The following is a 21,312-nucleotide window of genomic DNA, read 5'->3' as shown; positions in this document are numbered from 1 at the left end:
GTCGGGTGGCGGTTCGTGTCATGGAAGGAACGACTGGAAGGTCTTGGAAATGATTTCGCAGACAAAAATCAAAGAATAGATGTCCAGTCAACTGACTACTTTAGCGCCGGCGGGTCCGGCCGGCGGGGGCGCCAGCTCGGACCCGCACGGAGTTGGCTGGCTGCCCGCGCTGGTTGCGTACGGCCGGCCGGCCCGCGGTTTTCGCGCCTGCGCAGTCCCTGCCGTCAGGCGCCATGTTGTGAAAAAAGATTGTCGGAATTCGGAAGAGGACATTGTGGTGCTGTCAGCATTGCGACAGAATAAAGCAGAGATTTTTGTGACCAGAACAGTGAGTTGCATCAGCGTGTCGTTCTTACAGCGTCGAACCCTGTGCAGCGGGACACGCTACACTACATATAGTGACTTTTAATCTCAGCGACTCGGGTGTCATCTGTGAATTTGAAAGTACAGTTGTTGCAGTTTCAGGCCTATTGTGCTTGTCCCACACACTCAGTGAGTGTCTGTAGTGACCCACAGATGGGGCTGTTTCATAGCATTCATGTTGATTATATTACAGCGTAGTAGGCATGCAGTACGCAGTAAGTCCTACGTACACACTCTGCCCAAGGCAGCAATAGCGACGGTATTTTGTGTCGTCGCCCAGTGAGCGTTGGAGCTTCCCTTTTGATTTGATGCTCAGCTGTAATTTTTCATGCTTTAAGATTGTTCGAAGCTTTAAATTGGAAGCCTGTAAGGGCCATTTATTTATTAAATTTGAGTTATCTCGCTGCGGCGTCAAATTGATATCCCGCCACAGCGAATATTTCAATAGTTTCATCCACCAGAAATTGCCCGACCACTTGAAGCGCGGATATTATTGCTGCATGTCAGTGCGTCTAGTTCATCCTTGTTCCTTTTCAGTTTCTGGTCCGTAGAGTTTCAGGATTTTTTTGGTTTTGCCGACCACTCTCCACTCTTCAATATTGTCTCCCTTTTCCAGTCCTGATCAGAAATCCCCGTCGCGGGAACACACAATGATAATAGGTGAAGCGCATTTGGTGTAGCGAAGCGCGGGCGAAAAGGTGAGTCCTGCGCTTCGTCAGTGAAATAAATCATTCATCGATGATTAATAACTCGTCACTGTGGAGGCTGAAAGTCGGCAAGTAATAATCTTTTCCCTTTGTGGCTAGGCTGTCATGCAGTAACTGCATTAATAATTACATTTTCCAAATGCCAAACAGAAGCAGGCAGACTTGAAAGTTACATTTGAACTTTCATCAGTCGAAATGTATTAATTTACAGCATTTAAAAATGGAGATCAAAAACAGTACTTATACAAACGCAACGCATGAAATACCTCACAGCTCTCACATGTGCACACTGAAGTAATACTTAACTTAAAACAATGAGGGAATATTTTTGTGCAACGTAAGATAATTATGAATAATAAAGCATTTGTTCCACAATAAATCAGCGTGGCAATTAACTGAATGTGGAAGGAGTGTGAATCTGAAGGGTGCACTGAACTAATTCAAGCTCCATTGAAAATAGTGTAAACTCAACCAAGTTTTGAGCCCCATAGCAGGCAACTGCAGTCCCTGAGGCCTCTCAAACAAAAATCAATGTGTTGTTTGGTCCTTCAGATTTCATTTGATTTTCAATTTTTAGTAGGTTAACCAATGAATTTTTTAATTATCCGCCCAAAACAAACTCACCCCCCAAAAAGTGAATGTTGCCAAGCCCTCCCAGCGGCCATTTTTCAAATGACATCCCTCACCTTCCGGGGGCTCTTCTGACTAATTTTCAATCCCATTTTTGTCTGCTTTGCCCCCAGATGGGTGCCCCTGAATCTGCAGAGATGATCCTGGGCCATACTGACACAATTCCACCATTTCTTGGCCCAAACAGACCCCTCTTTTCGAAACAATCTGTCGGGGTACTTTTGGTGCACCTCCGTCTGGCGGAGAATTTTCCTTGAATTGGGACACTGCACCCTGAAGAAGTTTGTCAGAGTGGCCTTAGTCTTGGTTTCAAGACTTCCACATTCCTCTTGTGCAGCGATTCGTCGGGTGGCGGTTCGTGTCATGGAATGAACGACTAGAAGGTCTTGGAAATGATTTCGCAGACAGAAATCAAAGAATAGATGTCCAGTCCTACATATGGTGACTTTTAATCTCAGCGACTCGGGTGTCATCTGTGAATTTGAATTTGAAAGTACAGTTGTTGCAGTTTCAGGTCTATTGTGCTTGTCCCACACACTCAGTGAGTGTCTGTAGTGACCCACAGATGGGGCTGTTTCATAGCATTCATGTTGATTTACCGCGTAGTAGGCATGCAGTACGCAGTAAGTCCTACGTACACACTCTGCCCAAGGCAGCAATAGCGACGGTATTTTGTGTCGCCGCCCAGTGAGCGTTGGAGCTTCCCTTTTGATTTGATGCTCAGCTGTAATTTTTCATGCTTTAAGATTGTTCGAAGCTTTAAATTGGAAGCCTGTAAGGGCCATTTATTTATTAAATTTGAGTTATCTCGCTGCGGCGTCAAATTGATATCCCGCCACAGCGAATATTTCAATAGTTTCATCCACCAGAAACTGCCCGACCACTTGAAGCGCGGATATTATTGCTGCATGTCAGTGCGTCTAGTTCATCCTTGTTTCTTTTCAGTTTCTGGTCCGTAGAGTTTCAGGATTTTTTTGGTTTTGCCGACCACTCTCCACTCTTCAATATTGTCTCCCTTTTCCAGTCCTGATCAGAAATCCCCGTCGCGGGAACACACAATGATAATAGGTGAAGCGCATTTGGTGTAGCGAAGCGCGGGCGAAAAGGTGAGTCCTGCGCTTTGTCAGTGAAATAAATCATTCATCGATGATTAATAACTCGTCACTGTGGAGGCTGAAAGTCGGCAAGTAATAATCTTTTCCCTTTGTGGCTAGGCTGTCATGCAGTAACTGTATTAATAATTGCATTTTCCAAATGCCAAACAGAAGCAGGCAGACTTGAAAGTTACATTTGAACTTTCATCAGTCGAAATGTATTAATTTACAGCATTTAAAAATGGAGATCAAAAACAGTACTTATACAAACGCAACGCATGAAATACCTCACAGCTCTCACATGTGCACACTGAAGTATACTTAACTTAAAACAATGAGGGAATATTTTTGTGCAACGTAAGATAATTATGAATAATAAAGCATTTGTTCCACAATAAATCAGCGTGGCAGTTAACTGAATGTGGAAGGAGTGTGAATCTGAAGGGTGCACTGAACTAATTCAAGCTCCATTGAAAATAGTGTAAACTCAACCAAGTTTTGAGCCCCATGGCAGGCAACTGCAGTCCCTGAGGCCTCTCAAACAAAAATCAATGTGTTGTTTGGTCCTTCAGGTTTCATTTGATTTTCAATTTTTAGTAGGTTAACCAATGAATTTTTTAATTATCCGCCCAAAACAAACTCACCCCCCAAAAAGTGAATGTTGCCAAGCCCTCCCAGTGGCCATTTTTCAAATGACATCCCTCACCTTCCTGGGGCTCTTCTGACTAATTTTCAATCCCATTTTTGTCTGCTTTGCCCCCAGATGGGTGCCCCTGAATCTGCAGAGATGATCCTGGGCCATACTGACACAATTCCACCATTTCTTGGCCCAAACAGACCCCTCTTTTCGAAACAATCTGTCGGGGTACTTTTGGTGCGCCTCCGTCTGGCGGAGAATTTTCCTTGAATTGGGACACTGCACCCTGAAGAAGTTTGTCAGAGTGGCCTTAGTCTTGGTTTCAAGACCTCCACATTCCTCTTGTGCAGCGATTCGTCGGGTGGCGGTTCGTGTCATGGAATGAACGACTAGAAGGTCTTGGAAATGATTTCGCAGACAGAAATCAAAGAATAGATGTCCAGTCAACTGACTACATATGGTGACTTTTAATCTCAGCGACTCGGGTGTCATATTTGAATTTGAAAGTACAGTTGTTGCAGTTTCAGGCCTAATGTGCTTGTCCCACACACTCAGTGAGTGTCTGTAGTGACCCACAGATGGGGCTGTTTCATAGCATTCATGTTGATTACCGCGTAGTAGGCATGCAGTACGCAGTAAGTCCTACGTACACACTCTGCCCAAGGCAGCAATAGCGACGGTATTTTGTGTCGCCGCCCAGTGAGCGTTGGAGCTTCCCTTTTGATTTGATGCTCAGCTGTAATTTTTCATGCTTTAAGATTGTTCGAAGCTTTAAATTGGAAGCCTGTAAGGGCCATTTATTTATTTATTAAATTTGAGTTATCTCGCTGCGGCGTCAAATTGATATCCCGCCACAGCGAATATTTCAATAGTTTCATCCACCAGAAACTGCCCGACCACTTGAAGCGCGGATATTATTGCTGCATGTCAGTGCGTCTAGTTCATCCTTGTTCCTTTTCAGTTTCTGGTCCGTAGAGTTTCAGGAATTTTTTGGTTTTGCCGACCACTCTCCGCTCTTCAATATTGTCTCCCTTTTCCAGTCCTGATCAGAAATCCCCGTCGCGGGAACACACAATGATAATAGGTGAAGCGCATTTGGTGTAGCGAAGCGCGGGCGAAAAGGTGAGTCCTGCGCTTTGTCAGTGAAATAAATCATTCATCGATGATATGATTAATAACTCGTCATTGTGGAGGCTGAAAGTCAGCAAGTAATAATCTTTTCCCTTTGTGGCTAGGCTGTCATGCAGTAACTGTATTAATAATTACATTTTCCAAATGCCAAACAGAAGCAGGCAGACTTGAAAGTTACATTTAAACTTTCATCAGTCGAAATGTATTGTATGGTGGCAACTCTGTGATTACCTCCATTACTGTACGAGCTTCACTGGTGAAGCGTTTCGAAGATAATGAATTTCAATAATAGGCCTACAGCTTTTCCGTATCTAATTCAGTAGTCAGCCACTTTTCATTTAGCTTTATTTTTTTCATTTTGGGACTTTTTAATATGAATATTAAACTTCAGTTTGTGAACAGAACCAGTACTCCAGGGGGAAAGATGATTAGGCAAAGGCATACGTGTAAGTCTTCTATCATCAACGAAAGCATTGTCTTGCATAAGTCTTTTTTTCATTTGAAGTATCCTCAAGTTTGTTATTTGGTAATAATACTCTCATTGTATTTACCATTAGCTTTAAACTTTGCCTCTCCTTATCGCGGACATTTTGCATTGTGATTACCAACTTACTATTTGTTATTTCATGTTTGTTTTTGTTTTTCTTCTGTTTTGCAAAAACTATCTCCTTTAGATCTCACAACAGACTCATTGCTTCTTGGTGTGCACAAATATAGCATAAACATTCAAATTTACGCAAGAAACTATAACGCCAGTATTCTAATTGCAAAACAATCATAATTGTAGCATTGCAATGATAAAATCTGATAATATATGGGAATTCATGAAGACACCTATCGAACCATCGGTTCCAGAATAGAACAAGATTTCAATAACAAAATTACACTACGGTATTGATTTTTTTTTGCGAAGAGGGAAAAAAAAATGATAACAGTCACAGTAATTGTTTATGCAACAGGTGAAGCATTCAGGTCATAGGAACGCGGCAAGGCAACATTTTCATCGCTTATGGGTCCAAAAAATGCAAACGGGTAAGCGTTTTGTGTCTTGATTGTGGGAATTGCACACAATTCAGAAATTTAATTACTAAAAAGAAAAATTACAGAATAATTGAAGCAATTCTAAATATTCAACCAGTTCTATGGAAAAGGTGAAAATTTCACGCAATGGAGTCTCTTTCACGTAAGTTCGAGCGCAAACTGATTCGATCAGTCCTCAATTGCTTTTTAACAATGCGCATACGCAATTCTGTTACACTCGAACGAGTAGTCGGTCTTCTTTTTTTCAAATCTTTATGTCATGGTTCTCTCTGTAATGATAAATGAAATCGTCTATCGATAACCAGCGGTGCAACCATACCCCTGGACGTGGTCCCAAATTGTCGACTAGATAGTCCAAACCATCCATCGTTTAAGCGGTGAAGTCTGACGAACTGTAGGCCTAGTTAACTATAGTCGTCCCTCGAATTTGCCCACTGCTTTGTTTCCAAATATTTCCTCCTTTGCGTATGGAATACACAAATTCAAGTACAGAGTTAGATACACACGTAAATTTCACGAAATAACAGTTTCCCAGTTTTATTTTATAATACCTTTTTCCTTATAACAATGACAAAAGCGATTTAAATACAATGTTAATTCAAAGCATATCTTTTTAAAGAGCTTATTTATCTGCTAAAAAAATGTTCGAATAGAGAGCTAGTTTCCTGTGTTCATTAGTGACACCAATTAAAGCTGAAGACACAATTTACGCGTGTGTGTGTGTAAAATTTGGGGTTTGATTTTTTCTAAATCTAAATCTCTCTTACTGTTTTAAAGTGCACACTTAAAAGTCTATGTTAATGACAAAATGAACGTTTGTTATGTGCAAGAATCACAGAAAAAAAATCAAAATTAAGTTATTTAGAGTAATTCGCGTTTTATTTATCTGAATGATATAAACATGTTTGTCGAAAAATACTGCATTTTATTAGAACAAAACACATACATGACTGGCTTCGTGCAAATACAACTTGCAAGTTTCCTTGGAAACATTTCAAAGCATTTTTAACAGAAGTTACATGTATTTGCTTTAACTCATTCTTTGATTCCATGCAGAGATAAGCGCATTATCTAACAAAGATAAATATGTAACTTTTGTTTGTTTTCTAGCTTTTGATCTGGCTTCCAAGGCATGGCAAGGGGGAGGGGTGTACAGCTCAAGGGAGCCACTTCAGGCGTAAAAGGCCCATCCAACCATCCCATCAACATGACATTTTCTAATTCAAATTATTCCGATTCAGTTAGTCATTCAGTTGCAAATTATGTACACAGTAATGGCAATATTTCAATTAGAAATTGTGCAATATATTTTAGCCTGCCTTTAGTCATGTAAAGTCACAGACTTTATCGAGAGGGAAAGAGGTCAAGGTTTGTTAATTATTTTGACAAGAGACACAATAATTTGAGGTAAGCTGCAGCACATCTGTACATTAGTCGTGCAGTTTCTTTTGTTCAAGTTCAAATTTTCTGCTATTTACATTTATCTTCATGTACCATTTAAAACCACAAGTTTCCAGTTCTCAACTTTTTAGTCTCAAACACAAGACTTAAAAATCCACCATCAAGCAATTTACACACGAAGATATTTTGGTCTATTTGCAGTGTTGTAGTCGAGTACTTTCCCGGTACCAACGTTCTCCGCAAAATACTGAACTGGGTAAGAGGGAATAAAGCCAGAGTGCACAGGCACTTGATGGTAAATGTGCAAAGGTAAGATTACAAAATAAATGTAAGACTTCAGACACTCCCAGTTGTGTAAAATTTAAGTTTTAAGGAGAAAAGTACTCGGAAAATACTCGGCCGAGTACTTTCCGAGTACTTTTCTCCTAAAAAGTTAATTGTAATCAAACAGTGATGGTCTGAAGTCATTATGTTGCTTTGTAATCTTACCTTTGTGCATGTACCATCAAATGCCAATGTACTTCAGCTTTGTTTCCCCCCTAACAAGTTAAATATTTGGTAGAGAACTTGGTTCTCAAAAAGTACTCGACTACATCACTGTCTATCTGTCTTTGTCCAGAGAATAAGGTGACCGTGTTTCATTAATTTGTCACTGCTCAAACTGTTCTACATGTTAAATGTTTAAAAATGACAACTTTAAATAACAGCAAGGATGATTTTGTAGTCCAATAGCTCTACTTTGATCAACTTCAAATGATACAGATTGTGCGTAACTGAACATCCATAACAAACAGATTCACGGTGAATCAACCTCCCCATACACTTCCACCTTCACACAAGCATTGCACCGGGGGCGTAGCAAAGGTATTTTCGGGGGGGGGTTGCCAGGTCAATTTGCCGTTTTGTGGAACTTGTTACATTGTTCCGTTGGCGAGCACGACGTACCACGGAAAATAGAAATCTGTGGTACGTTAGATTCCCTGCTTCGGGGGAAATGCCACGGGTAACATAGTATTATATCGTTTATGTAGGCCTACCAATTTGGGATTCATTTGCCGGCCGAAGCTTTCTTTGCCGACTGGAATAAATCACCCCCCCCCCGTCGCCACACCCCTGCATGGTACAAGATAATTACTCAAAAAGTCACATTTGAACTGGCACAACATAATTACTCACGGTTATTCAATGCTGGTATTTATATCCAATATTGCCGGCAGTTGGCAAACTGGATGATATGGAGACGGTCACATGACAGAAAAGACAATTTGAATACATTTTCAGGTGCACCCCCCCCCGTGAATTCAGACAATGTTTCTTTTACGGGTACCCGGGATGATCACCGACTGCTATGAAGAACGTTGCCTGCACCACACACAGGTTTGAGTTAAGCTATTGGTTACTATATAAACGACACTCCAGTCACATTAAAGGTATGTGGTTGGCCCAGTTTGATATTTGCCGGTCATTTGGACACTCCATAGTTATTTTTCAAGTCGTATACACCGTGGATCTAAGGCTGCGGTCCACAGCATCACATTTCTCCCCATTGCGCCTGGAACAATCCTTGAACATGACGCCCTCAGCCCGGAGTACTTTGCTGGTCACTGAGTATGGCATACAGCGTAGGTCTACTTCACAGGTCTGCAATGGATTCGATTTTTGTTGACGCCTTGCACACGGCATGAATATTACGGTCACATTCCAAATCATGCCATTTACGTCGCGATTTATGTAAGCGGGAAACGATACCGCAATGCTCTCTGCCTAATCCATTATCTGGTTCGCCGTCATCCCAATTCCTGTAGCTGACCTCCACTCCTCCCTCCTTGCACTCCCAGCTACCTTCCATCGCTAGATCATTGCAGTCAATCCAAGTATTGTTGCCATCTGGAATCAATGTCAGGATGAAATCGTTCTCTTCCAGGGAGTGCGGAACGGCCAAAATGCCACCCAACTTGTTGCACTCGTCTCTTGCAGCTGACCACGTAACGGTGGACTCAGTCACCAAATAGCAAGACTTGCCCAAACGCTGCCATGGGGGTGGGCAGGTGTACAGCCCAAGAAATTTGCATCGAGCAGTAACTAGGACAAAATAACTGGCTAAAGCAACAATGGCGATGAAACTTGAAAAATGCATCATGATGTTAATGGTGCTTATCTTGTCATACCAATTTTAAGGTAAGTGCAAGTGGAATTTCCACAACTGTGCAAAATGTTCTATCAATTATAAAAAGCTACAAATCCTGTTTGCAAACTTCTTTGTAAGCAAGAACAGCCCAAAGTGCCAGACCAACCACACACCGTAATCAGTGTGCTACAGTCTGCGAAAACGAAAGCAGCGCACTGAGAATGTTGGCCACATATTCACTAGACTGGATTAGGCAAGAAGTTTATCTATGAGGCGCCCTTTATGCCTGTATTAGTAAAAAACGAAAATAATATATAGAACAAAACCAGTATATACAGGAAGAAACTAATATATATAGAACGAAACTAAAAATACAGAATGAAACTAAAAATATAGAACGAAACTAAAAAATACATGTATAGAACGAAACTAATAAATAAAGAACGAAACTAATAGAACGAAACTGACAAATACGGAACGAAAGTAATAAATATAGAACGAAACTAATAATTATATAGAACGAAACTCATAAATATAGAACAAAACTAAATAAATACAGAACGAAACTAAATAAATACAGAACGAAACCAAATAAATATAGAACGAAACTAATAAATAGGACAAACCGCCGCCACGTCGTCCGGACAGGTTGTGATATAGACCAACATGTAAAATATATAGAACGAAAACGTAAAATACATGTACATGTTTGATAAGACGAAGCGCCGTCTTCCGACCAGTTCGCGGACGTCGCTCCTAATCACGATGCAGAGCTTTTTCAATCGTTCCGGAATGTTAGGACCATACGAAACAATTGAGAAAGCCCCTCACCTTGGTTAGCCAACATATAACGTTGCCATTTGCTGCTATGGTCATGCCGACTGTGATTGACCACGTTGTTGACAGTCGGCCTAGGGGCGCTGCTGCCAGTGCAGTGTCAGGCATTACGCGAGTAAAGCATGGTTTCCATATCGACGCAAGGAACGCGGGGAGCAACGCAATCAAGACGCAAACTGCAACGCAGCCATATGGAAACATGTCAAAGGGAAGTACTGCCGATAATGCAAACCAGCCCCAGATGGATCGGCAAAGTTGAGCCCGGTTCAACTTTGCTGACTGTCTGCGTTGAGTCGCTGAGTAGGCCTATAGAAACACACAGGCTGGTATGACGGGCGTAGAACGGTGTTTCTCTCGCTTAGTACCACTCATTTTGTCCATTTTCTCCTTATCATTAGCAATATGCAGTCCAATCGTCAACAAAATAGCTGACCATTAACAAATTACATCAAACTAAAGTATCAGTTTGGCTTCAAGGGAACATTGCCACTTCTAAAAAAAAGCATTTTGGGCCAAAATTTTCCGAGTTCGGGCGCCATTTTGTTAATTTGTTTAGGTGTTCAGATTTAGGCGTATCTTCCACGACTGTCTGCGTCTTGACGTCTTGCATACCGTCTGCGTTACAGATGACATTATGGAAACCAGTCTCAAAACTGACACCAGTAGCAGTAGACTTAGGCCATTGCCAGTGGTTATAACATTAGTCGCAACTATTTCATGGAAAGCAGGCTTTTAAAAGGAGGCTGTCAACTACTTCTCGTACACGACCGTTCACATTATTTTCCGACATTATTTTCCAGCCATGGTCCAGGATCACAGCTCCACTCGTTTCGAGCAATCTCTATGACAAGTGGGGTGTGACGTCCAACGTGTCATCAAGAGTGTCGGAGGAAAAAGTTCCATGAGAGTTACGGACAACACTAATTTTACCCTTGAAATGTTACAACAGCCGTAATAAAGTGATTTCATGTCCCCCAAAATGAAATTTAGCAAGGAAAATTTCGAAGCATTTACTTAGAAAACACGTTTTTTTTCCAGACAAGTATCATGTAGGTTTGCGCACAGGGGCATCAAAACTTAGTGTTGTCCATGTAGCTCTTTCCCTGCTGCGTATGGCGCGCGTGCGGCACGACCGGTTGGTAAATGGCGTTTCGTCTTATACATTTTATGTTTTCGTTTTATGTATTTTACATTTTGGTTCTATATCACAACCGGTCTGGCGTCGAAGTGGCGGCGCTTCGTCCTATTTATTAGTTTCGTTCTATATTTATTATTTTCGTTACATATTTTTTAGTTTCGTTCTATATATATTAGTTTCATCTTATATATATTAGTTTTGTCATATATAGATTATTTTCGTTTGATTTTTTTTTACTAATAAAGTTACAAAGGGCGCCTCATATTTACCAAGCATCAATCAACCATGACAAAGACCATTCATCAAAATGGTAATTTTCATGTTGCCTTGACTTCTGTGACGCTATGGTGTTCTGAAGGGGACAGGCAAATGTCGTGCTTGTGAGTTTGAACCTTGTGTGCGTGAATTGCAAACGTCGTGCGTGTGTGTGAGTTTGAATGGCGTGTTTTTGAGCTTGAACGTCGTGTTCGGGAGTTTGAACGTCGTGCTTGTGAGTGCTTATTTAACGCCGTGGACCCTTTCCAGGATAAAGGCCGTCTGTGAGAGACCTCCAGAGAGCTCAGTCCTGTACCCTTACCGCAAGTTGTCTCCAGGTGATGCCCAGCCTCCTGGTGTCTGTCTCCTGGAGGTGTTTCTTGGCCGGCCTCTTTTCCTTTCCCGGGGGTTCCAAGTGAGCGCTTGTCGTGTTGCATTTGTTGTTGATTTCCTAATTGTGTGCCCCAGCCATCTAAATTTCCTCTTCCCTACTTCATTTTCCAATGACGTTTGGTCTGTCCCGTCCCAGAGGTCGGTGTTGCTGAACTTCTCCGGACATTGTATCTTGAAAATCTTCCTGAGACAGGGCCGTTGCTAACGGTTTGGATCCTGTGGAGAGTAGTTTCTGCCATCCTCCACGTTTCTGTTCGGTACAGGAGTACTGCTTTCACATTGGAGTTGAAAATCCTGAATTTTGTCTTTGTTGAAAGTTCCCTGGAGTTCCATACTGTCTTGAGCTGTGGAAAGGCTGCCCGAGCCTTCCCAATCCAGACCTTAGGACCTAACATCTGCATCTGTCCCTCCCTTCCAATTGCTGATGCTTCCTAGGTGGGTGAAGGAGTCCACCTCCTCGAGAGCATCTCCCTGTAGCAACACTGTCTGAGTACTATGGAGGACGAAAAGCGGCCATCTACTTATCTGCTGTCAGAATGGTAGAAAAGCGGATTTTATGTTCTGGTAACATGAAATTTCGACTTTTCTACTTTTGTGCCAGCTCAAAAAGCAGAACAACATTATTAAGTAATGCATTTTTATATTTTTCTGATTCAAGAAAAGCAAATTTTACTTTTTTTCGTTCGTTGGCGGCCGAAAAGCGGCCGTCTGCTTTTGTCCTTTCAAACGGGCAGAAATAAGGATCGAACGTTTTGACAATAAACCGTTAATTCTACCTTTTTGCTTTTTTGATACCGTGCATTCAATTTTTCTAATTTTGCGATACCGGAGAAGCAGGTTTTACGTAGGTGGTCGAAAAGTGGCCATCTGCTTTCTGTCCGCAATGGGTCGTAAATGGGGTCATGGACCTGTAGGTTACGACCATTTCCGTTCTGGGGGAGTGCAGACGTACAGAAACCAATACTTAAAGCATGCTTTCTGGGGACCTATGAGGCAGAGAAAACAGCATCTCAAAGGAAATACAGTTTTACAACTATCATCCAATTAATAGACATACAAGCTTGTTTGGGCCAAGGAAAACGTGTTAATCTTTTATTAGAAAAGATAGGGTGGACTGTAATTATTGGTTTGTACGTCTTCAATCCCCAAGAAAGGAAATGGTCATAACCTGGGGTTCACAACCCCCTTCACGGCCCTTGGAAGGCAGAAAAGCAGATGGCCACTTTTCGGCCACCATTAAAAATAGGAACAGTAAAACTATTTTTGTTGTAGCAGAAAAGTGGAAATATGCATTACAATAAAATGGTCATTCTGCTTTTTAGGTAGCAGAAAAGTAGAAAAAAATTGCATGTTACAAAGACGTAACGTCTGCTTTTCTACTATTCTGATAGACTTTTCGTCCTCCACAGAGTACACGTGACAACACTATAGCAATACTTTGTGAGTACAAGTAGTGTTCATCCTTATGCCTTTGGTCTTTGGATGGATGTTCAGGCCTATTTATGTAGAGGAGTCCTTGAGTCTGGTTGTCGTGCTTGTGAGTGGTCAGGGCCAATTTCATGCGTCATCAGCATGATTTTTTTCCCTTTATAAAAACAGGATTACCAACCAAAATGTTTATGTGTTGTATATCGATTGTGACTGGTGTTCAACTGATGGTCGCTTATCATAAAAATGATACAGATTTTTGGTAACCAATACTGTGCTAAAGCAAATTTTTGTGTTTAGCAGCTTCGTGAAATTGGCCCAGCGCCTGGTAGCGTAGACTGAACACCAGTCACAATGCAGGGAAAAGACCAGAAACAAAGCCCAGATCTCAACCATTGTAATGCACTATGACGTTTGTTTTGCACCAACGCAAAGCAAGTTGTTTATGCTGGGGGGCGCTGTTCCATTTTAATGGTCTTCCCTCCGCCACTTGATGAATTCAACATTCAAGAGAAACAGTTCATGTATAATTTAATAGGCTCTGTTCACGTACTTTATCACATTATTGGGTTTTCAGTAATCACAGCAAGTCTAGTTAAAAGGTTGTGTTCTTGATTATACAGCTTGGGTTTGAGAGTGGTTATTATGGGGAATTATCATAAATTATGTGCAATTTAATACTAAACAAAGAGTGGGTTTCCCGGTATTTCTCGGAGTCACATTGTCCGAAGTTGTCCCCAAGGCTGCCGTCTTTTGCGGGGTTAGTTTGTGGCGACCCGGGAGGAAGAGAGAGTTCTGCCAGCAACCGGGAAAACTTTCGGGAGGCCATTGGGCACTGGCTGGTATGAAATGGCATTGATTTCATGTCATTTTACTCGTTTTGTGGAGAGAAATTGTGAATCATAATGTTAGGGCTACGGGTTGCACACTGTACAAGGGGTGATTCCTTGAACCTTGATTGCACAGACGATTTCCCTTATTTTTTGAGCCATAGAAACACTTCTCTTAACTTTGGAACAGTCCGAAAAAAAAATTGAAATTCAAGTACTCCACTCCACCAAACTTAAGACTGAGAGGCGACATGTATGATTACGCCCCTTCACTATACACACACCTCCTGGCCCTCACCCACCTGCCCTGCGCCTGCCTGTAGCTGTATGCATGCTGCACTGGTATGTGCTAGGCGCTCTCGGTCGATCTGCACCAATTGCGCGATCGCATTGCTCTATCAGTAGATATTGCATGAATTCTCCAATTTTACTCCCCCTTTTGGAAACAATCTTCCGTAAATATTAAGTAAAAACAAAGGGAAATTAGCTGATGTCAAAATTATTGCCAAATAATATTGAGCAACAAGATGGAAAGACCGCTTCAAGATTGCGCGATTGTGGACATCGCCTAATCGCGCCCCACACATGGTTGCGCACGGTATAGGACGCCCCCAACGATGGAACCAAGTTAGTTTGTTTGAGAATTTGTCTATTGATTTGCGTTGAGTTTGTTTGTTAAAAAAAAGGGCGGCCAAAAGGGTCAAAATCGGCCAAAAGGGTCAAAATTAATGTTACAAAAAAATAAAGTATTATACGGTGGAACCACATTTGTTGAAGAATTTTTCTCATGATTCGCGTTTAGCTTCGTCGTTAAAAATTGAAGTAAACTGTTGGCGACCTTTGGTTTGGACAGTTTGTTTTCTTTTTTTCTTTCTTTTATCAATTATTTTGTATTTTGATTTACTGTTGTCATTTTAGAAACTTTTGGGGGCATACTGTTTTCAAATTTTGGTTATTTATTTTCAAATAATTTCGACCAGGTTTACAGTGTTTCTTCACTGTACGACAAGATACTTTGTCGCTAATTGCTTCTCCTCATTCAGGAACAAATTAGATATCTTTACTGAAGCGGGGATGGTCGTTGTCTGATTAGCCCTTTGTGCCTGAAATGGATCTAACAAGTTACATATTCCCCAGCGAGTTGTAACTTGTGCCTCTCAAATTCAATCCAAAATTGTAATTTTTCTCGGCCTAGTCGAACCGTAACTAAAAAATGATGATGAGCTTACCACCGCATGACAACGGAGGGATAAGTTGGAGCAACCTAACGTCTTTTGTGCTGCTGTTTCGAATTATAAAAATACCTACATTTCATATTCACACAGTGTTATATGAATTTTGTTTTCATAAAAAGATACATTTCCCGACAACTCTGTGGAGTACCTGTCACAGCAATTTTGACCTACGTTCAGAACAAGTGTGCATACGTTCTTCATTACTGTAAATAACTAATGGTGAATTTCTTATGATCATTACTCGTAACAAGTGTTCACTTGCCCCCTTGTGCCTATCGAGGAGGATGGAGACGCCATTAGACAGATTACCGCAGGATGAAATCTACCTGCAAATCCCATCCACCCTTACCCAGGGAGCCACACCCTGAACTGAGAACAACAACTCTGTTTGTTAGCGAATCATCAGCTGCCCTCAATAAGCCCTATTAAGGCACACCAGGGCGTACAAATAACTAGTACCCTGCACCACATGCAATAAATACCTTGCCAACGTGAAAGACGTTGCCTACCCGAAAGTAATTTCTAACCAGTCTATTCCTATTGAGTGTATGGACCATTAGAGGATCTTGCATTGATTAGAAATAATTGATGGGCAACATTCAATCATAATAAAAACAATTATGGTAAGAATGGTTGCTTTATGCCGGTGAAGTCAACGGGCAGGTGAGGTTGTCCGTGTACTTACCTGAGATGCGTTGTTTGTTAATCGATGAAAGCTTGGTGTAGATTCAACATCAGGTCCATCCACTGCTTGGTAATTTCTGGCCAAGTTAAAGCCATCTTCATAGACAGTGTGGCCCACGATCAACGTGTACTTGGTGATGTTCTCGGCCAGTTCTTTCTCGTTCAAGATACCACCCCCATTCCTTTGAAATAACTGACGGAATCGTCGCACACAGCTCTACAAACACTTGAACAACACCTCAACTTCACTGATAAAATGCACGATTCAGTTTTCCTCGTTTTTGCTGCTTTGTCAGGTTTGTTTGTCCCTCAAGTTACAGCTCGATGTAGATTTCTGGAGTTGTACACCTGCCCATCCCCATGGCATCGCTGGGAAAATTCTTGCTATTTGGTGACTGAGACCGCCGTTGAGTGGTCAGCTGCAAGAGACGAGTGCAGCAAGTTTGGTGGCATTTTGGCCGTGCCACACTCCCTTGAAGAGAATGATTTCATCGTGACTTTGATTCCAACTGGAAACAGTGCTTGGATTGACTGCAATGATCTAGCGATGGAAGGTAGCTGGGAGTGCAAGGAGGGAGGAGTGGAGGTCAGCTACAGGAATTGGGATGACGGCGAACCAAGTGGAAATGAAGGGCAGTATTGCGGCGGTTTCTATCAGTCACCATCTAAATGGCATGATATTTGGTGTGACCGTGATTATCATGCAGTGTGCAAGATGCCAGCGAACATCAAAGCTACCAGAGACCTGTGAAGTGCGTTTCTATTTTCGGTAACAAGTCGGCTTTAAGAGATAAATTTTGATGAAGTTTGTTTTTATGAGGGATATTTTTTCCAAACTAATTTTCAGGAGATATACATTGTCAGGTTTGAATTTATTTCTCACAAAAACAAACTTTAAAAAATCAACTCGTACAAACAATTGGTTCCCCAAAATAGAAACAACGTTTCTATCTGTATGTTTTACGGGAACGAATTGGAAAATATATCTCTAACAAACGAGCTTGGTAAAATATATCTGGTATTAAACAGAGTTGAAAAAGTATACTTCATTCAAACGAACTTGCAAAAATACTTTACTTTTTGAAAATATGTGCTTGATGGCACTCCAGGGCCTTCCTTGGCTGCTACTCGTGTTTGGTTGTTGCTGAGGAACCCAATGCACAAACAGAGTTGTAAAAATTGACGGAAACTTCAAACCATTGAACACTCACTACGCTGCTAAACAACTTCGTGGACTGCTTTACAACACTTACCACTATGGCGCAGCTCAGCAACACTCAGCGCGCTGCATAAAGTGGCCTATTAGTGCACCACAGAAAAAAGCTCAGTGTATGCATCATGACTGCTACTCATGTTACTTATCACATTCTGGCTAGTGTTCTTAAACCTCCCAGTAGATGGACATTCAGTGAAGTGTGTTCTTGGTAACATTTTTGGCAGTTCTTGTTTGATGATCTTCTTAAATGATATCTTCTTAAATGATTGATATAAACATCTCGCACAGTTCTGCAAATACGATATCTCACAAATCGCTGACATAATGCATTTTTCTGTTGTCATCAGCATTGCTACTTCAGTGATTTGTTTGTTTCCTCAAGTCGCAACTCGATGTAGATCCCTGGGGTTGTACACCTGCCCACCTGACCCTAGTGGTATCGCTTGTATAAATCTTGCTATTTGGTGACTGAGTCCACCGTTGCGTGGTCAGCTGCAAGAGACAAGTGCAGCAAGTTTGGTGGCATTTTGGCCGTTCCGCACTCCCTGGAAGAGAACAATTTCATCCTGACATTGATTCCAGATGGAAACAGTGCTTGGATTGACTGCAATGATCTAGCGATGGAAGGAAGCTGGGAGTGCAAGGAGGGAGGAGTGGAGGTCAGCTACAGGAATTGGGATGACGGCGAACCATGTAGATGGCTAGGTAATGGAGAGGATTGTGGTCTCTCTTATGTCCGTTGGTTCGCGACGTAAATGGCACGATTCTTTCTGTACCCGTACATTATCATGCAGTGCGCAAACAAACCAGCAAATTTAAGACGTAGCAGAGACCCGTGAAGAGCTTGCTGAAAATGATCTGGAAAGAGTGAGTTAAGGAGCTGTCTTGATACGATAGTTTTGTTTGCAATTAATGGGGAGGCCCTCCACAAAATATTGGTGCCACAACACTTGAATGCCCTAAATATTTTGTGAGTCAAGACGTGAAAAGTGGGATTGTTTTTAGTGGAAAAATAATTTGTGCTGTTGCTCCGCAGTGATTACTTAGTCTGCAAAGAATCTGTAGTAAGTTTTCTCATCATTTATCATCTCAAAGAAAGTCAGTCATCACAGAAATGCGAGAAAGACACGGATTCTGGACTGAGAAACATTTACCGATGTTGTTGGGAAATACAAAATTCTCTTCACTCCCCATCCTAGACTTTGTACACACAACTGCTGAAGTGGAGTCAGGATGCAATATTTTTTCTGGAACGGTTGCCACTTCGTGCCGGGGCATTTTTCAATGTTGATGATGCTGGGCCGGCATGACTATCATTTTTTCCGTTTTCAAAATCCTTCAAAAATTCATCATTTCATTTAACAGTCGTTTATAGCCACACCAAGTAATCTTTAGGCACTACTCTAAGTTGACAGGTGACCTTCATTGACGCCCGAGTATTTCAGCCAGGCCAGCAGCCTTGTAAACAGAGCCCAGATTGTGCGTTGTATAACTGTCTTTTGTTCACGAACCTGGCTCAGTGCACTGCTGACCTCTTTTGAATAGGGGCCAGATTAGCATGCAGCGGTGCTGTGTGGCTCATCGCTGCGGTGGTGGAGCGCTTTTGTCCCTGGTGGTAATCTGCTCGCTCTCCATGCCCCAAACGCTGGTATACGGTTTCAAAACAAGGCTGGATTATCACCACTCTTGAGAGTGAAAAATGCCAGTAATGCCCAGCAGCCTGGTCTTTTGTTCGGAGTACGGTCTTTTGTTACAAGGCCCTGTTTCCTTTGTCCGAGTTCGGAGACCCCGGCCACCCATATAAACCATACGTCTCCGATCCCGGAGTCCCCGGCAGGAAGTGGTTTAACTGCTATCTTGCTATTAGTAATGGAGCTTCAGTATGTATCTTGAACTGCCTGGACAGTAAACTCAGTTGTATGCCTGTGTGTTGTTGCAGAAATGGAGTACTATGTATTTTGAATTATCAAATTTGAACCCTTGATTTTTAACAGAGCTTGAGTAGTAAAAATTAAGCAGATCAAATACATGTATTTTTACGTATGGAAACTTAAATCTTAATATTTGTGATGGTGGAATCAAATTTGAAATTTGCTTTTGAGGTTAACAATTAAGAACTAAAAAATTCTTGTTATGAAATGGGGGATAAGTGCATGCAAATGGATGAAATAATTTTAATTGAACAGACATTGTATGTCTCGTGAACAGTTGTGCTGCAACTAGAAATTCTTGTGTCACTTCACTCGTCAAATTTAGTCTTTGACCTTACCCTCTCCAACTAGTCTAGCTTTCACGTAAATGGAACCTAAACCTAACCGTAACCTAAACTGCTTCAATGTTGCTTCAAAATACAGTTGTTGTTAGCTACTGAGCGAGATAAAGTACTGATTATAAACATGTTAATTAAAAAAAATTTAAACTCTCTATGATTTTTTTGTCATTAGGAAAGTACGTAATGACAGATTTTAATCAGTGTGTGTTGTGTTGCCACGGCCTCATCGCATGGGCCTTGAATAACAAGGTGAGTATTGTTCAACAGGTTATAGGTTTAATGCAGGCCTTTGAGGTTTACATTAATATTGTCATTTGACACACTCTCAACGGTTGCTAATTGCTAATTAGTAACCTTTGCTAGGGTAGGGATGGTTGTTGTATTTGGTTAGTCTTTGTGCCACAAATGGCAGCACTGAACTGTATTGCCCTCAAAGACTTGTGCCCTTGAGGTAAAAAGTAAAAATCGTAATTTTTGTAAACACATATTTTGCAAAAAATTGATGGTGAGCTTACCACTGCATACTATGGCACTATCTAATTTCTGTTAAAGTTGCACAAAGCTGCTTCAGTGAAAAGATATGTGCATTTTGTATGTACACGAAAAAAGTGGTACATTAGTTTGTCCGAAAATGCCACGTTTTTACTTCTTATATGGAACTCATCATTTACGTTCAGAACAAATGTTCAGATATAGACTTACGTCCAGATTTCGACTTTATAAATCATTGTAAATATCCAATATAGCATTTCTCTTGTTACCCATTACATGTATGTGCATTTTGCCAGTGGAATGGAAAAATATGAAACTTAGAATCTCAACTCTCCTCTTCAAATCTTGTGAAGGTGAAATAGAGAGAGAAAATCTGCCTCTCAAATTGTTCCTGTAAATACTTGTCCATATCTCTTTTTTAAGTAGTATTGGCACAAATGCTCACTTGATAATAAACTCTCAGTAAAGACTTGCATCTTCATTGTAATTTACACCTATAATCAGTATCTTTTTTCAGATTCACCTTGTAGTAAATAATTGATTGAAATAGATATTAATTGTTCAATATAGATGTCGATATGAAAAAAAAGATTAATATAGTTGTCAGTGTAGAAGTGCTGGTATTACAAAAGTAGTTTGGGAGTTCTTGTTTTCTATGAAAAATGATACAGATATTAATCGATCTATATAGGTATCACTAATTCTTCAAAAATGATCAATATAGTTGTCATTATAGAAGAGATGGTATCAGAGAAGCGGTTGCCTTTATTCATATCTTGACATATTTTTAGAATAGATTATTAAAGAAGGCTTTGTGAATTCCCCGAAATAACCACTTTTGGTCGAGTTGTAACAAATGATGTACATGTTTGGCCTAAATACATGTATATTTCATTTCCCATTCGTACTGGAAATTAGTAGTTTGAGAATAGATAACTGACTTAGTCTGCAACCGCTCACTGAAGAAAATGTATTTTTTTCACAGTTTGACTACATTACAATGCTCATGCTAAAGTGAACAAGACAAATTTAAAGGGCGCACGATTTTGAGACACAAGAAGTATTCATGAATTTTGCATTTACTGCTAATGAATACAAGATTAATGGTTGAATAAGAGACATACTTCTCTCAGATATTTTGTTTTGAGACTAATTTTTTAAATTACATTCTTTCTGGATCCTGATTGGAGGCAAGAAGGCATTGGTTTTGAAGTTTGCTTAGACACAGCCTGAATATTTCACACAGATTAAATATCTTCGTGTGACCAACTCAGATGTGGGGTCAATTCATCACCATCCATGGGCACCGCCAAGATTTTTTCTTGGGGTTGGGGAACATTTTTCCAAGAGAGAGATTTCTGGGGAGGGGCAAAGAACTCATCAGAAACTCACTGATAAAC

At 41.0% G+C, this 21,312-nt stretch overlaps 1 protein-coding gene across 5 annotated transcripts; it reads left to right on the top strand.

The window, feature by feature from the left end:
* Positions 1-3: 3 nt before the first annotated feature.
* Positions 4-8,361, top strand: LOC147800297 (uncharacterized). 5 transcript variants are annotated; one of them, XR_015424636.1, is made up of 3 exons: positions 4-328; positions 1,814-5,594; positions 6,714-8,361. XR_015424636.1 is itself a non-coding variant. In XM_087134034.1 (2 exons), exons 1-2 carry the CDS (start codon positions 80-82, stop codon positions 1,955-1,957), a joined length of 393 nt encoding a protein of 130 aa, XP_086990160.1. In that variant the 5' UTR covers positions 4-79; the 3' UTR covers positions 1,958-6,257. The 5 variants fall into 5 exon arrangements, 1 of the variants encoding a protein (XP_086990160.1); XR_015424639.1 differs by lacking the exon at positions 6,714-8,361 and having other exon boundaries at positions 1,814-2,241; positions 3,558-6,257; XR_015424638.1 differs by lacking the exon at positions 6,714-8,361 and having other exon boundaries at positions 1,814-2,323; positions 3,558-6,257.
* Positions 8,362-21,312: the final 12,951 nt, after the last annotated feature.

Source organism: Acanthaster planci, linkage group LG01 (assembly GCF_054643075.1).
Source record: "Acanthaster planci isolate LZ-2023a linkage group LG01, COTS_SCS, whole genome shotgun sequence".
Classification (NCBI taxonomy): Eukaryota; Metazoa; Echinodermata; class Asteroidea; order Valvatida; family Acanthasteridae; genus Acanthaster; species Acanthaster planci.
The sequence above is the reverse complement of the archived record's forward strand: the minus strand, read 5'-3'. Positions and strand labels throughout refer to the sequence as shown.